The 16,632-nt window shown below is 35.2% G+C and overlaps 2 protein-coding genes across 12 annotated transcripts; both read right to left on the bottom strand.

The window, feature by feature from the left end:
* On the bottom strand, positions 1–2,508 carry LOC137818691 (BAG family molecular chaperone regulator 4-like). Of its 3 annotated transcripts, none has more exons than XR_011082122.1 (4): positions 2,237–2,504; positions 1,207–1,463; positions 988–1,133; positions 1–705 (listed from the first exon to the last, which is right to left on the bottom strand). XR_011082122.1 is itself a non-coding variant. In XM_068622254.1 (3 exons), exons 1-3 carry the CDS (start codon positions 2,358–2,360, stop codon positions 1,068–1,070), a joined length of 447 nt encoding a protein of 148 aa, XP_068478355.1. In that variant the 5' UTR covers positions 2,361–2,508; the 3' UTR covers positions 812–1,067. The 3 variants fall into 3 exon arrangements, 1 of the variants encoding a protein (XP_068478355.1); XR_011082123.1 differs by having other exon boundaries at positions 1–701; XM_068622254.1 differs by lacking the exon at positions 1–705 and having other exon boundaries at positions 812–1,133; positions 2,237–2,508.
* A 7,641-nt stretch (positions 2,509–10,149) lies between these two features.
* LOC137819573 (two-component response regulator ARR18-like) lies at positions 10,150–13,018 on the bottom strand. Of its 9 annotated transcripts, XM_068623462.1 has the most exons (7): positions 12,909–13,018; positions 12,154–12,305; positions 11,370–11,505; positions 10,874–10,971; positions 10,708–10,781; positions 10,530–10,623; positions 10,150–10,446 (listed from the first exon to the last, which is right to left on the bottom strand). In XM_068623462.1, the coding sequence occupies exons 2-6, from the start codon at positions 12,262–12,264 to the stop codon at positions 10,584–10,586; spliced, it is 459 nt and encodes a 152-aa protein (XP_068479563.1). In that variant the 5' UTR covers positions 12,265–12,305; positions 12,909–13,018; the 3' UTR covers positions 10,150–10,446; positions 10,530–10,583. The 9 variants fall into 9 exon arrangements, 6 of the variants coding, with proteins under 6 accessions (XP_068479563.1, XP_068479559.1, XP_068479560.1 ...); XR_011082335.1 differs by having other exon boundaries at positions 10,708–10,971; positions 11,978–12,305; XM_068623458.1 differs by lacking the exon at positions 10,708–10,781 and having other exon boundaries at positions 11,978–12,305.
* Between the last annotated feature and the right edge of the window lie 3,614 nt (positions 13,019–16,632).

Genomic DNA, 16,632 nt, shown 5'->3' with positions numbered 1-16,632 from the left:
TGATCCAGAAAACAATCAATAGATGAGCTGTATTCGATATTAGCTTGGAGATGAAATAACATATTAGTTCTAGAAAGATAAGTTTAATAGAAAAGTTAAAAATTGTACAACTCTTTTCCAAAGACAAAAGTGGGTAGACAATTTGATGCTAGTGTCTATTGGTTAACTCAATTCTGTTGTCTCTTGCTCTCCTTGGACGAAATCCTCCATTATAAAAAAAGAGTCGCCCCATTTGTAAACTTACCCTTGAAGATTAAATGAAATTTTCCTTTGTGAGTTCACTTTGAGAGTCTTGAGAGTTCTCTACTTTGGTTCTTATCTTGGGAGGCTTTCTCAAGTGGTGATTCTTCTTGCACTTATCCTTTGGTTCTTTAATTGAAGGTGGCGTGTTCTTCTCCATTTCTTAGTCTAAATCCATTTTTGTTTTCATTTCTTTACTTGTTCTTGTTTTCCCTTTGAAACTAATACAAACAAAATGGGTTTCTTCATGGGTTTACATGCTCCCGACTAATGCTTCAAAAACCATGGAGTTTCTCCTCTCCAACACCTCTTGAGTTGATCAAGATCATCTCAACCTATTAAGCTTTACATCACAAAGTCACTCTTAACTATCTCCTTTGTCTCCTCCAATGATAAAGAACACAAGTATAAGTTGTCACTACGTAAGTTTTGGCTTTCAAGTGTATTGATAGTTGCCATTCCTAGCTACAACAACAAAGAAAAATGTTACATGACGGATCATAACACTTTCTCAAGATTTCTTTTATTAACACGACTTTTTCACTAGGGAGACATTGAAATGCAATGCATCTTCGTGAAAAACACTTCACATAATTTCATGCACTGCTTTATAATTTATACAGTAAACTTGAGGGGTGTTATGAAGTATAAGTGACCAATACATGAGATTGCATGAAATAGAGGAAAGAAAGGAAAATAACAAACAAATAATTAACATTTCAACTTTTCAAACCAAATCACTACTACCTCAGCTTTTCTCTGCAACTTTGCTTCACCTTCAGCATCTATACTGTCCAGCTTTAGCAATTGACTCATAAGCAACTCTGTCAACATAAGAAACTCTTCCCAGAAGCTTTATTCCCCGCATTCATAGCTACTTCTATAGCAGTCACCTGAAAAATTAAAATAATTCAACAATTCACTTCTATAATAAGCATAGTACTTATACTTCAAACATATTCTCACCCTATTTGAGAGCTTGTCCACCTCAGCTCTGACACCAGTAATAGCCTCAAAAGCTTTAGACATTTCATTTTGCTTTCTGGTTTCCTCGGCTTTCCTCTCTTTGCTAGCAGTTCCCTCCAAAAGAAAAATCTTTGACTTGTCCTTTACACCTTCGAGGTGCAAATGCTGATTATCACCCTTTTCTATCCCTCTGAAGAAAAGTCGCTGCTGTTCAGGCTCTAAACCAGTTTTATTGACAAGCAAATTCTTGACATCCCCTGTTATTAAAAACCCAAAATAAGAGAAACACATGTATCAATCAAAACAAAATTCATTCTATTCCTACAGTACTTACTATAGCTCACTATTAAGACAAGTCAATTTTCACTCTTTCTTAAGAAGCTATTACAATGCTGCAGTATTCCTTGGTTCAGAAATTTATTTCAGTATCATAATTTCACCGACACTTTCTTGCACTCATCCAAAGCTAATAGAATTACAACTACAGAGCTTATTATAACACGCTATCTTCTCATAATTCACTATCAACATTCCCATACAGATAAATAAATAGACTATAACCAGTGTAACCATATCAAAGTACATTTTTTCAACTTAAAGTAGAAACTGGGTTCAGAACATTCCTGCTATCACAACATGAAATGAGTAAACATGTTCTTATTACCTTCCATTAGCTAACTAACACGAAAGAAATCTACTTTGCAGTAACAAAGTTCAATCCTTTCCGTGCAAAACTTCAATAGTTTATTAAGTTGGATCTTGACCAAATATCCCTCATATTTATCAATTTAATGTTCCCCAAACTCCACCAACGTCTCTTCAACACGTGTCATTTGAAAACCAAACCCTATTCCAGTAATTTCTAATTTTTCCCCCTTCACTACCAATTCTTTTGACTGAACCCAAATATCCCCTGGAACACCAAACTCAATAGATTCAAGTCCAATAAAGCCAACTCTATAAATTATTAAATTTGTGATTAAATAATAATATTAATATGGTACCATTGATTGAAAAAGAGAAACCTAACCGAAAGTTGATTGGGCCGGGAGGTGAACTTCGTGGTTGGAGGAACCAAACCAAACGTTGAGCTTAATCGTGGGCCGGGGCCCACCACCGTCGCTCTCGGTGGCGGAGTCTGCCGTGGTATTCATCAAACGGGGCAAAGAAATTTGCGTTGCACTGTGGACTCAACTTGACCCTAGGCACAGGTTGTTGATTGAGGTAGTTGACAAGACACGATGTCTTTCTAAGCTTGTACGTAGATTATATATCTACATACTGTCAAGCTTACATTTGTTTTGGTTAAATTATTAATTTGTTTTTGTGGTTATTTTTACGTTTATATATCGAGGAAATTTCAATGATAAATATGATGGAATCCACGTACTTGCTTTGAAGATCCTCTTAATAACACATATTTTAATAATTCACTCTTGGGAAAAAAACCGACCTAATGCATGAATAACCAAAAATAATATTCTATTTTTAAGATACATTTGTAGGACGATTTACTATGAATCTTGAAAAAAAAAACTACTTTCCAAATTTTAAAATATGATAAAGTTATTATTATTTGTATTGTCCGATCCTACAAACACACTGATAGTGTTGGCTTGATTTTTAAATTGGTTCCCTGGAAAATTTAATGTGAATTGACAGAAGCTAATGGTTGAAAAAGATAAGAATGACTTCAATTGAGTTATGGTTTCATTGAAGGTGTATGATAGGTATGGAGAATCACTGGTTGGGTCATATCACTTGAAGAAGATAAAGAAGAAGATCAAGGTCTCTATCCTAGAGAGACAAAACAAGGAACTGAGAAAGCATGCAAACTTGACAGCAATTCACTCATTAAATTGATCTTAGAAAAATGAGAGTCAAACACCTCAATTTATATGAGAGAGGATTGAAAACTCTATGAGAAGGTGCCATGTGGACTCATGCTTTTCATGTTTAGCTCATACCTTCTGTTCCGTCCGGTTGACCGGGACGTCTTCGTGCGCGACCTCAACCGTCAGCTAGGGACTCCTTCCCACTGATTGCCTGTGGATTCCTGCAAAAAAGAGGACAAAAAGGCGCCCTAGCGGCCGTGTGCACTCCGACGCTCAAGTCAGCCAGCAAGAAACACCAAAAACTGTCCACCTACGTGTCTGAGCACCGCGTATGGCACTCTGAAGGTGGTAAAAGAACTGTGTATATGTGTGTGTTGTCTCCTTCAGGCAAAAATATTCCCCAGTCACTTGTACGTAACCTTGAAGCACGAGCAAGCAACTAGAGAGTTCCCTGTAAATTTGCCGAAAGTTCCAACCCTTTTTCCAACATTCTCTGCGCTATTTAAACTACCCAAGCATTTAAAGCGCCTTAAAGCGCTTTTAATCACAAACGTAACGCACTCATTAAAGCGCTTAATTAGAAAACGTAGCGCATTTAAGACGTTGAAACGCTCGGGAGCCATTATAGTACCTGAATGCTCGAAAGGGAAACTGTATTGAATAACTTTTAATTACCTGGCACCTGACTAAAGGGTGTTTCTATTCTGGCATGGCTGTCGTACACGTGGAGGGCCTCACGACGCCATGACCCCATCTGGGGGCGCTTCGGCCCACCTGGGGACGTTTCTACGTGTGAGTCCTCCTGCTGGGAGTGCTACTGCGCTAGGGGTGACTTTTTGGGTGCCAACTCATGCCCCCAAGTATCTAGTCACTTACTTTGAGAGCGTATCTGCCTTCCTTTTGTACTCTGCACCCGGTTGCCCTGGGCGTGACTTTCCTCTTGAGTCGTATCTGCCCCACGGGCGTTTCTGGGGCGGCAGGAGCACTTCACGAGTCAGACTGCCCTTCACTGGTACTATTACTATGGCCTTGAAGCCACCTTTTCCTTCTCTTTATCGCTGCCCCGTGTTGTTGGGACCTGAGGCCTTCCCACGGCGTCGCTCCCTCCATGGTCTTTCCTACCCATGGGTATCGGGGAACCACACCGTGATTGCCTTACTTTAGCACTGTTTGATCTGGCAACGCCCTGGTTGGGCGACGCCTTCACCTAGGCGACACCTTGCCTTGGCGACGCTTCCTCTTGGCGTCTCTCCACCCAGGCGACGCCTTGCGTTGACTTTGACTCTCCAGCCGTTGACTTTGACCTTGACTTAGTCAACGCCCGGATACGGGACGGTACACCTTCCATGCTAAATCCTCTCCACTCCTAGGTTGCCATGTAGATGTCCATGTGCTCCATGCCAAGGTGATTTTCGCTCTCCAATATATTCTAACTAGTCACTTTTAACCCGAACTAGACCTTTTTAACTATTAGCCCAAATACAAGACCAAAAACCTATGCTACTCGGCCTAAATATTTGGTCCAATTATTTTATGAAATCCTAAACAAATTTATACAATTTATTTAAGCTAAAGCTTGACCCAAAAATAATGTTGACTAGTCAGCAAAAACTCAGTCTTCTTGTGTTCTTTTGACCAAAGCTCTAGTTTATGTTTTGATGAGTTGAAGGTCTTCTTGGATATGTTTGTACATTCCTTCACCCTAGAGTTGTCTTCTTGATTGGGCCTACAAAAATAAACAAAAGTCCAATAGAACCATATTTGCAGTTAAATCAATAAACAACTTATAGGTCTTCATCCTCCTTGTTATGTGGTTGTGTGTGGCTGGGGGCTCTGCCATTATGTAGAGCAGTTAATATCCACCAACCAAGTGGATAATAACTACGTGCAATTATCCGCATATCTCTCTCATGTTGGAAAATAATAATCTTAATGTCATTATAACCAGTCATATGATGGTAGAGATCAGCATCACCAAGAAAATAAAAAATGGTCAGCATCACCAAGAAAATAAAAAATGGTTACTTACACGTCATACCAAAAGCTTATAAATACAATATCACAAAGTACTTCTCGACTTACTTAATACTTTCATTCAAATACTATTCAGAGATTATTATACTTTTACTGAATTGAGCATTAGAGAGTTTCATGCGAAAGGACTTCCACTCGACTTTCATCACTAAAGCTCGAAAATCCATCATGACAAAGATCAGTACCTTGATTACCACGAATTCACCACCTCGAACGACTCAAAACTTTCCCTTCCAAGTTCTCAAAGGAAACCCCCTCACAACATAGAGTTTCTAAAGATCATCATTCCATTTCTACTCCTAAGTCACCCACCAAAATCTGAAGTAAAAAATACTTTAAATGTCTAGGTTTCGGGCACATAGTTGCCAATTGTCTTACCAAAAGAACCATGATGATAAAAAGGGTGTTGGGGGGGGGGGGGTTGTAGTCAGTTATCAAAGTTCCCAATCCTCTAGATCTAGCTCCCCTACTTCTTCAGAAAGCCCAAGTGAAGAAGAATATGAGAAACCATGTGAAGGTGATTTGTTAGTAGTAAGACACATGTTAGGGAAACTTCACAAACCTTTTGATGAAAGTCAAGGGGAAAATATTTTCCATACCCGGTGCCTTATTAAAGACAATTTGAAGCAATATGACCATAGCCTAAAATTTAAAACATTTTTTACTTGAAGTTTTAGTTTGTTGATTTAGGAAGTGAAGGTGTGATGAGAATCAAAAAGATGTTATTAATAGGAGGAATGGACAAGGGCCAAAACATTTAAAGTTCTTCTTATTAGTTTTTTCAAAAGATGAGGCCCAAGCCCAACCCATGAGGAGCAAGGTCAAGCATTAATAAATGAGCATCAATGGATGTCTCTTTTTGTAATTACTTTTGTGTAGTTTTTTAGTAGAACTTTAAAAGGAAGGTGTAGATGTTAATTAAGGGGTGCTAATGTACAAAAACAAGTCACACCTTCCATGTGACATAAAGAGTAGGTGTAGATGTAGTTTTAGGAGGTGCCAAAGTAGGAAAGCAAATCACACTTCTCATGTGACTTGATTTGGCGCCAATTTTGAATTGTCTAGCTTTAGAATTATGCCTTTTCATTTTCAGCCCTCTTTTACTATAAATAGAGAGGCCATGGTCATATAAATTCAGAATTTTGAATTTTAAGAAAGGTTACTATACACAAATTAGTGTGTTAGTTGTGAGAATTGTTTCTCCTTCTTCTTGTCTCATCTTGTGAGTGATTGGGAAGCTCCAAGTGGCGGCATTCAAGCATTTATCTTGGATCATCACCTCCAAGTGGCGTGTTCATCCCTCCCATGGACTACAACCACATAAGTTTTTCCCATTCCGTCTCCATTTCCATTTCCTAGTCATGTTCTTATAATTTCAATCGGTAATTTGTGTTCTTATGTCTTGTTCTTCATTTCATTCGGTTGTTCTTGTTCATCTTGTGTTTTCCTTTTCAATTATGCACTTATAGCTTCATTTGATTTGGTAATTGTATTCAATTCCTTGTATTGTTTTCGGTTCAATGTGGAATGACACTCAATCTTGAGTTTGGTTCATCTTATGGAAAGCTTTGTTCTCCAATGATGTTTCCTTAAGTTCCTCCACTTGTACGGATTTGTTTGTCTTTGATTATAACTCCTAATTGTTATCTTTCTTCACATATATTGTTGTTTTCATATGCTGAAAAGTGTCTATGCTTGATTCAACTCACATCATGTGCTATCTAGAGCTATGGTTGTGTTCGAATTTTTTTTTGAGTTGATCGACACTTTAATTCTGTTTTTTGTGTTAGCTATTCTGTTTTTGCTTTCTTTAAGTCTTTCTTGCTGTTTTTAATTGGTGAAATTGATTGTGTTTGAGTCATTTTTCTTTTTGAATCCATATATGTTTTGTCATGTCTTGTTTTTCCTAGTATGTCATCACTTCTTTGTAGTACTTTTCTTTTGTGCTAATTTTGGTTGCTTGATTTTTTTTCCTTGAATGCAGTTTTCTTTTTCTGTTTTTTTTATCCTTTGGTGAATTTTATTTTTAGTTTTGATTCATGCTTGTGTATTAGATATATTCAAGTTCATATACATCAATTCTTTTGTATCTTTGAAGTCTCTTAATTCTGTTTTTTTTTTTAGTTCCAGCATAGGTTTCTCTGTTTTCCAGTTTTTGTGCTGACTGAAATTGCTTATGAACTGAAATTGCTTATGAAAATTAATTCTGTTGGAGAAAAATTTTGAAACTCTGGATTTTAGTATTTTGAAGTGTTATAAAAGATTGAAAAAAAGAAGTGTATCAAAATTCAAAGTACAAAAAAAATGATAAATCAAATACGCACACTGTGCAATTCTGGCGCGGAAAATACGATGACGCGACAGTGATTTTGAAAAATTTATCACAATTAATTGGCGCACTGTTTTTGTGTGATTCCATGCCTATTTTTAGATAATATCTTGAACTTCCAGTGGTTTAAATTTCAAATTTCAGTTTGCTTTATCCGGTTCCAGTTAAATCTTTAAAGTCACCCACATTTTATTCAAAAATTCCAGTAGCATTGTTTTTTGGTTTTCTTCATCTATTCTAGTACTATTCTTTAGGATTCCTTTGTGTGCTAGCTTTTCATTGAGTGCCTTATTTTTCTTGCTTGTCTTTTTCATTTCATATTCTTCTTCAAGTTTTGTCATATCTTTTATTCTGTTTTGGTTTATCTATTTCTTGTTTACACCTTTTCTTGTTTGTCTTTTCTTGTTTCCTAAAGTTTTGTGGTGATTTGGTCTTTGAGTAAGTGTAGTTTGCTTTGACATTTTTCACTTGAAGCTCATCCAATCCACAAGGAGACTTGGTTAAGGACAACATATATTTTCTTGGAGTGGTTTGAGTGCTCTTTTATTTTCCAACAAGCATTGTTTTTCTTCTAACAAGTTTTCTTTAATTGTTTGCTCCTTGTGTTTGTGTTTCTTTGATATCATGGCTAATTTTTCTAATGGAGATTCCTCTAAGCCTCATTCACCACAAAAAGCATTGGTGAATTAAAGGATGTTAAACAAACAATTGCACAAAAGGATGAGATGATACGTCAAATGGAGGCAAGGCTCTAAATATTGGAGATGAACCATGAAGATACTCACCTATACTATGAGAGAAGACATCATCGCCATCATAGGCATGCTTCAAGGACTTCTCAAAGTTCTTATGGACACTATGAAGAAAGGTGCCAAAATGTGGCTAAGCCTTATTTGCCTTATGTAAAATTACCTAGCTTTAGTGGTGAGGGGGATCCTAATGTGTATTTGGGATGGGAGGCCAAAGTTGACCAATTTTTTCATGTACATGAGGTCCTAGAAGACCAAAGGGTGAGGTTACCTTCTTTAGAGTTCATGGACTATGCCATGCAATGGTGGCACAAAACTCTTATGGACATTGGGCTAAACAAGAGGCCGCCCGTGGTCTCTTGGGATGATTTAAAAGCATGTATGCGTGCTAGATTTGTCCCTCCACACTTTAAGAAAGACCTTTTGTTGAAGCTCCAAAGGCTTCATCAAGGCACGCTTAGTGTGGATGATTATTTTAAAGAACTTGACATGTTTTTAATCAAAGTTGATATGCATGAAAGTGATGAAGCTAAAATGGCTAGATTTGTTAGTGGTCTTAGAAGGGAAATCCAAGATGTGGTAGAGCTTCATGAGTATTCTTCTTTAGAAACTTTGGTTCACCTTGCCATCAAGGTAGAATCTCAAATTGCAAGAAAAATTCTTTTAAAAATTCTCATAATGATGGCTATTACCACTCTTCTTGGAAAATCGAAAATAAATATTTTTCAAAATTGCCTTCTAAAGACTCTACTTTCAAACCTAGAGATTCTAAGAGGGTGGAAAATCTCTAGATTTGGAAGTGGACTCCTTTACAAAAATTTTAGAAGAAGTTTTGTTTGTATTTTTCCAAGATGAGTGGTAGTAGCCATCATTATGAGTAGTTTTTGAAAAAGATTTCTTTGAAAGTTGTGATTCAATCTTGATGGCAAGGTGAACCAATTTTTCTAAAGATGAGTACTCATATAATTCTACCACATCTTGAATATCTTTTCTCAATCCAGTTACAAACCTAGCCATTTTGGACTTTTCACTTTCATGCATGTCAACTTTAGTTAAAAGCGTTTCAAGTTCTTTAAAATAAGCATCCGCACTTAGCGTGCCTTGATAAAGCTGTTGGAGCCTCAACAAAAGGTCTTTCCTAAAGTGTGGAGGCACAAATCTAGTGCGCATGCAAACTCTTAAATCATCCCAAGGGACCACGGGAGGTCTCTTGTTTAGCCCAATGTCCATAAGAGTTTTGTGCCACCATTGCATGGCATAGTCCATAAATTCTAAAGAGGCTAGCCTAACCCTTTGGTCTTCTTGGACCTCATGTACATGAAAGATTTGTTCAAATTTAGCCTCCCAACCTAGGTACACATTAGGATTTCCTTCACCACTAAAACTAGGTACACTACAAAAAAAAGTGTATATTGTGGCGGTTATTTTCGTATAAATTGGCGTTTATAACCGCCACAATATACGCTTGTGGCGGTTTTCCAAACCACCATAGAACTGGCCGCCAGAAAGTTTAATGTGGCGGTTTTACTCTACCCGCCGCAACACCCGCCACTTTAAACATAGTGTAAATAGTGGCGGTTTTTATATGTAAGTAGTGTCAGTTATAACTGTCTCAATTTACATTCATTGAAGAAGATTTTGGCGCCATAATATAAGTAAGTAGTGACGTTTTTAACTGACGTAATTTTAATTCTGAATAAATAAAATTTAACCACCACTTTTTATAATCTTTTTTATAATCTGTTTTATACAATTATAAAATTTAACCACCATTTGTTTTAATCTTTTTATAATCTGTTTTATACAATTATAAAATTTAACTACATTTATAATCTGTTTCATACAATTATAAAAATTAACCACCACTTTTTCATAATAAAATAAAATAATGTATAAAGTTATAATCATCCATTTATTTCATTGAATATTAAAGCACACATAATAATGTTCAAAAGTTTATATGTAAATGAAAATTAAAACACAAAAAGTTCATACATCCCTAATCAAGTTTAAAATTACACACATAATTGTTCAAAAGTTCATACATCCCTAATCAAGTTTAAAATTAAAATACATATTCTTAATCAGTTTTGCTTCCACCACTTGATTCTATTATTTGATTAGGTGATGGAGCACCACTTCTAGTTTCTAATACCTGAAATAAATAACTTTAAGTAAATGAATTTGAATATTACAGTAATGAATATATGTAAAAGTAACATTAAGAGTCCATTAAACAAGACATAAGAAGGGGAACTCACAAATGGAAACAGATCGAGTGCATCTAGCATATCTAACAAAACAAAAACATCAAATTTAGTATTCTGTCTAAAAATGGGAACACGGGAATTTGAAAAGCAACGCAAACGAACTTACGTGTAGCAGAGGTTGTTAGTAAGAGTTTGCAAAGCATTTGCAGTAAAATTGTTTTCACCCACAACACGTGATAGTGAGCAGGACGGCTTGTACCCTGTGTAACACATGGTTTACATCAGTGAGGATGTAATTTAACATAAAATTACAAGTTATGAGCAAAAAGAGTAAAAGATCTCACCTGTATTCTAGCATGGCTATGAAGATAAAAGTCAAACTCTGTTGGATGGCAGATTTTAAAATCAACAATTGTGTCTGCAATATTTTATAAGTAAAATTATTTACCACCATAGTTAAACAAGTTTCTTTAAAGGATATGGCACCAAATAGTGAACTAAAGTAAATACCAGGCAATATGTTGCCACTCTTGTCAACACACTCTTGTCAACAGAACTCTTGTCATGATGGTTGCTAGCAAAGAGTCTTGGGTGATGACACTTTTGAACTACAACAAATGTCACAGGAGGTTGATAGTTGGGTTCAAGGGATGCACATGCATGGGGTTAGAACAAAGAAAAGATGAACAATTTAGCATTAACAACATTAAGTTCTCACATTGATGCTAAGAAAAATATTAAACCATTTCACCCTTCCGAATAACATTAATTGACTAATTTACAAAATCATTGGAAGTCTTAAGGCATATCTTGATAAGATCTGTCAAATGAAAACCCAAACAAATCAAACAAAGAAACTCAATTTTGAAAAAATTAATGTTTACAAAACAAATTCTTTTATAAATCGAATAAATAACAATGTCTAGACGGAAAAAGAAGTAGAGTAGAATTCACATACAATTAATGATGCAATGAAAAAATATAAAGAAAATCTAAACAAGATCACCTTGATATTCGCACCTTCGCAGCATAGTCTCCAGATTCATGAGACATGTTGATTCATCATCAAAAGCAAGAACACGCATTCTTATGGAAAACTCGTCTCTGGGGTCATCCATTTTATCCTCCACCACAGTCATTTTCTGCAAAAGGATCTTCACCTATTAATTAACTTGAAACTTAAGAGATTTTTTTCTTTTATATATATATATATATATATGTTTTTCCAAATTTTTCATGATACCTATGTCCTTTTATTACCTACTAACAAATTTCCTTAATTATCTCACATACATTATATCTTTTATGGCATTATTTTGTTGTCTGAGAAAAATATTACTCCAAAAGTAAATATTGTCGTAACTTACTCTAAATTTTAAATTATTATTAAGTTACTATTATAAATTATAAATTGTATTATTTATGGCAAGTTATTATTTTTATAGTAATGATGTTTTGAAAGATTATAATAATATTTAAACCATTATATGAAATCACAACCCCATTAAGTCACAATCTAGTTGCTACAACAAAAGATAAAACAAGTGTGAATAAATAATCAAAACTAATAATAATAACTATAATAAAACGAAAAGCCCTGGAGTTTAGATTAACCTGCCTTCCCCCACTTTCCAATTCCATATTAGCAACTCCATTTGCATGAGGTATATTACATCATACACATGTGCCCACAAAAAATATCCATACAAAGAAGAAATGAAGGATTTAACTAAATAAGGAATTTAAAATATCTTTGCCTTAAAAAAATTGCAATATCAGTTCATGCTAACTTGGTAAGGTGATAAAGGCATCTGAATGTTTGGCCATCTCTGCCTTTGCCTTCCTTTGATGCATTGTATTTTCCCAAAATCATGGCTCCAAATCTCAGCAACTAACTTCATATCAGCTCAACCTTTACTTCTCCTACTGTTTCATCAATTAGCTGCAAAAGGAACCAGTGCATAGGGGATGTAGCAGATAATAAGATCAACAAAGTAAAGAGAAAAGGAGCAGCTAAGCAATTATGAGAGTTGAACGGTTGTTTATTTCATGCTTTACCTAGCTATACAGACATCAATAATTTATAATCCAAGGGATTGAAACTAAAAACCAAAAAACAAAACCAACAGAAAAAAAAAATTCTAGCCAATGAAAGAAAACCTACAGAGGGAAAAGAGGTTGAACTTAAAAAGATATCACTAGCAAACTAGTCTCTAAAATATCTAGTTATCCTGATATATTTACCATTGATTTATTTCCACAATCAAGTTACATATAAACATTAAGAATTTTCTAAAACAAAAAGTATGACTCTTAATAGCCATAAAATCAACAAGAATATGCATATAAAATAAAGGATTTCAAGAAACACAAGCTTCACCAATGCTCACAACAAATAACATCTCTTTTAGCCAAATCTTCATTTACTTTGAAACAAAATTGAGACTTCAAAAAAAGAAAAGAAGTTAGTCCAAATGCATTGAATAAATTAAAGTTATGTATTGAATAAACATGTCCCTGTTTTTCATAAAAAAAAAATATTTACCATTGCAGTATTCCTGCAAATTAGCAACTGCAACTTCTAAGCCTCTGCTAGCAGTTGCATTTCCCATAGCTGATGGAACAGGTATTCCATGTCTTCCAATATCTTCAGCAAATGACCTTGAAAATAAACAATATTAGCATAGTGTTGACATAATTAGGTTAAAGCATTATATAAATTAAAAGGCATATCAATTCTTACGTAATTTCTGGGCAACCGAAGCAGCCTCAGCAACACGACTATCATCAGAAAAAAGAGGTGAAAGCTCCATCAAATCACATGGGCTGCTATTGAACTCCATTAAATACTGCAGAAATAACCAACCATTGGTAAACTTTCCTAACATGAATAATGGTAAAAACCACACGAATCAACTGAAATACTTTTATCAACTCAATTGTTTGACTAGTTGTTTCTCGCTGGGATTATATTTCAAAGACAAAGGAGGAATTGATCTACCAATAAAACATAAAACATAATAATAAAGCTCATTATTATTCTGACCTAGTTAGATAGCAAGGTATAAAAGATCTTCATTCTGAAAAAAGCAAAATAATAAAGCACAAAAGAAGGAGCTTAGAACTAACAAATGTAATTTTTAAAAGAAATAATTACTATATTGCAATTTATTTTGGTTTGAGACCATGTTTAATATGACTACAGTGAACGATAAAGTTCTTCCTCTGCAACCAAAATATACCTAAGGCTCAAACTCTAGAAGACCAATTAACCTACAACAACCTCACACCCATTGATCCAAATGCTCAGCAAGAACAATTGCAAATTTTAGCATAACACAAACCAAGTAGATTAGAGACTCACCTCAGAAAGTGTCTTTCGATGCTTAGAGTCTTGAACTGAGACATCTTTCTTAAGATTGTAGAGTCTCCCATCAATCTTCCAACCAAATCACAACAACAATAAAATCAAGACCTTAAACAAATTAAATTTCCAATCGGTAGAGGAAGGAAAACCTCTTTCCGAAGCTCAAACAGCTCCTTGCAAGAATCCTTGAACAACGCCAAGAGCTTCTCAACCCCGGGGAACAACGGACTCGCAACTGCCTGCGAGGAGTACTTGGCTGCATCGGACGACACTCAGATATGCCCGTTCGGCTCGCCGTCGTCCGCTTCCACTTCCTCCAATTTGAAGGACGGAAGAAGCTCGCCCACTAGGTTCCCGAACAACGCGTCAAACGAGAAGTCTCCCTAACACATAAAAAGCAACAACAACATCAAGATCAACAACACGTTCCTTCAATCGAAACCAAAGCTAACAATGGTTTCTTTATTAGTTAACTTTCCTAACACCTTCTCCATGAGGATTCTTTTACCCAATTCACACTGTCGTAGGTGCATCATACAACACCAGTTACCATCATACAATGGTCCTATTCTCTTCTTTTTTATGACAATATTTTGAGCTAAGGGGATTGTCTCCTTCGCAGTTGAACAATAAGAAATAAACAGAGGGATTGCTTTCACTTAAAGGATTTTATAATACAAAAGTAAAACCATAAACAGATATGTATTGCATATTACAAGGTTAAGAAAACAGAGAGATCTAATTTTGTCATATTGTGGAGGGATGAATGGTGGTTTCAATTATATAGTCAATTTTCTATTCGATTACTTTTGTTGCCATCTGAAGTAATGTTAAATGTAGCACATTTCTTGCTGACAGCAAAATTTGACACTCCAAATTCTTATCATAGTGTCATCAGTGGCATACTTTTTCTGTCTTAATTCTGATTCTCATATAATATGATAGTTATATAAGGTGAAAAACAACTTTAATTGTAAGCGATTCTAAATCTTATTCTCCTAATTCTAAAGATGTATTTTTCCAACGAAAATATTAGTTAGTTCTTTAATTTGGAAATAGCTGCAAATTTCGACCCTAAATTTTTTTCTTACTACTAAATTTGTTTGGGGAAACTGGAAGTACAATCACAACCAGACACATACAAACTAAAAATTATATGACCATAGAAACCACAGGAGGAGCTGACATTCATGTTACCTGCAACATCTCAACAAGAAGAATGATGCGCGGGTTCGTGTGGAGGCAGAGAGCGCGGGTTCGTGTGGAGGAAGAGAGTGTTAGGGTTCATTGCATAAAACCTAAAATGTAAAGGACAAAGCAGCATATGAAAAACTAGATTTAACAATGACAAACTACCATAAGTATAAGGAATGCACAACAGGTTAATTACCTTCAAATCGGTTCCGTGTAGGGGCAGAGAGTGCTAGGGTTCGTGTTGAGGCGAAGAGCGCTAGGTTCGTGTTGAGGCGAAGAGCGCTAGGTTCGTATTGAGGCGAAGAGTGCGGGTTCGTGAGAGCGTTAGGGTTAGGGTTCATGTGAGGCAGAGAGAGGGACGAGAGTGATGAGTGTTAGGAGTTAGGGTTTTTCCAAACTGAAATTAAAAAAAAATTATTTTCTTAAGTTTTCAAAAAGAAAATCAATTTTCAAGTGAAAATGTGAAGGATTTTTAAATCAAGTTAAAAATGTAAATATAAGAATAAAGGAATAAAAAGTTTTACCTGAAATAAAATTATGACAGTTAAAAATGACATAATTTAAAAGCTAATTGTGGCGGTTAATGAAATGACGTATTATGCTGAAATTTATGGCGGTTATTAATAACCGCCATATTAGAACCGCCATTTTTTACACATTTTTTCTGTAGTGGTAATTTTACATATGGAAAATAAGGCTTAGCCATATTTTGGTGCCTATCTTCATGATGCATCCTCCAATCGTCTTCTTCATCATTTCCATGAAAACTTTGAGAACTCCGTGAGGTATGCCTATGATGATGATGGTGTCTCCTTGCACGGTTGTTGTGGTGAGGTCTTTCATGATCCATTTCCAATCTTTGGAGTCTTGCCTCCATTTGCCTTATCTCCTCCTCTCTTTGTGCAATAATTCTTTTAGCATCCTTTAATTCACCAATGAGGAATGCTTTTTTAGGAGAATGAGGCTTAGAGGATTCTCCACTAGAAAGATTAGCCACTATATAAAAAAACAACACAAAACACAAAGAACAAACAATTAAAGAAAAACTTGTTAGAATAAGAAAGAATGTGCTTGAGGCAACAAAATAAAGAGCACTCAAACCACTCCAAGAAAATTTTCTTTCCTTAACCAAACCTCTCTTGTGGATTGGATGAGCCTCAAATGAAAGATGCCAAAGCAAACTACACTTACTCAAAGAATAAATCACCACAAAATTTGAGGAAACAAGGAAAAGATAAGCAAGAAAAGCTAAAGCAAAGTTTGAACAAAAGATGATGACAAAACGTTAAGAATAAGAAGACAAGCAAGAAAAAGGAACAAAATAAGACTCAAGGAAACCTACTAAACTTTTAATGAAGAAAGATAGTGCACTCTTTAGAACTTGTAAAAGTAAAAAGATAAAAAATTCCACAAGGTAGATAACAATTTGCCAATCAAGTTGAATCCAAAGTTGAAAATTGAATTAATGTGCAAATGTAATGTCTAGATGCAATTACCAAACTGTTTTGAATGCCTTTGGTACTTTTTGGTACTGTTTTTTTTTATACTATATGAACATATGGAAAGAAAGATCCATTGTTTGCATCATAACAATTTTTAAGAACATTCAACTTGCACAATTTTTTTTTATGATGGATTCAATATAATTCAACACTTGAAATCATATGTTTGGAACTCTAAATCAACTCTTACTAAAAACAAAGTGCTA

The sequence above is a fragment of the Phaseolus vulgaris genome, chromosome 10 (genome assembly GCF_000499845.2).
Source record: "Phaseolus vulgaris cultivar G19833 chromosome 10, P. vulgaris v2.0, whole genome shotgun sequence".
In the NCBI taxonomy this organism is placed as follows: domain Eukaryota; kingdom Viridiplantae; phylum Streptophyta; class Magnoliopsida; order Fabales; family Fabaceae; genus Phaseolus; species Phaseolus vulgaris.
This window is presented reverse-complemented; position numbering and strand designations above follow the sequence as displayed.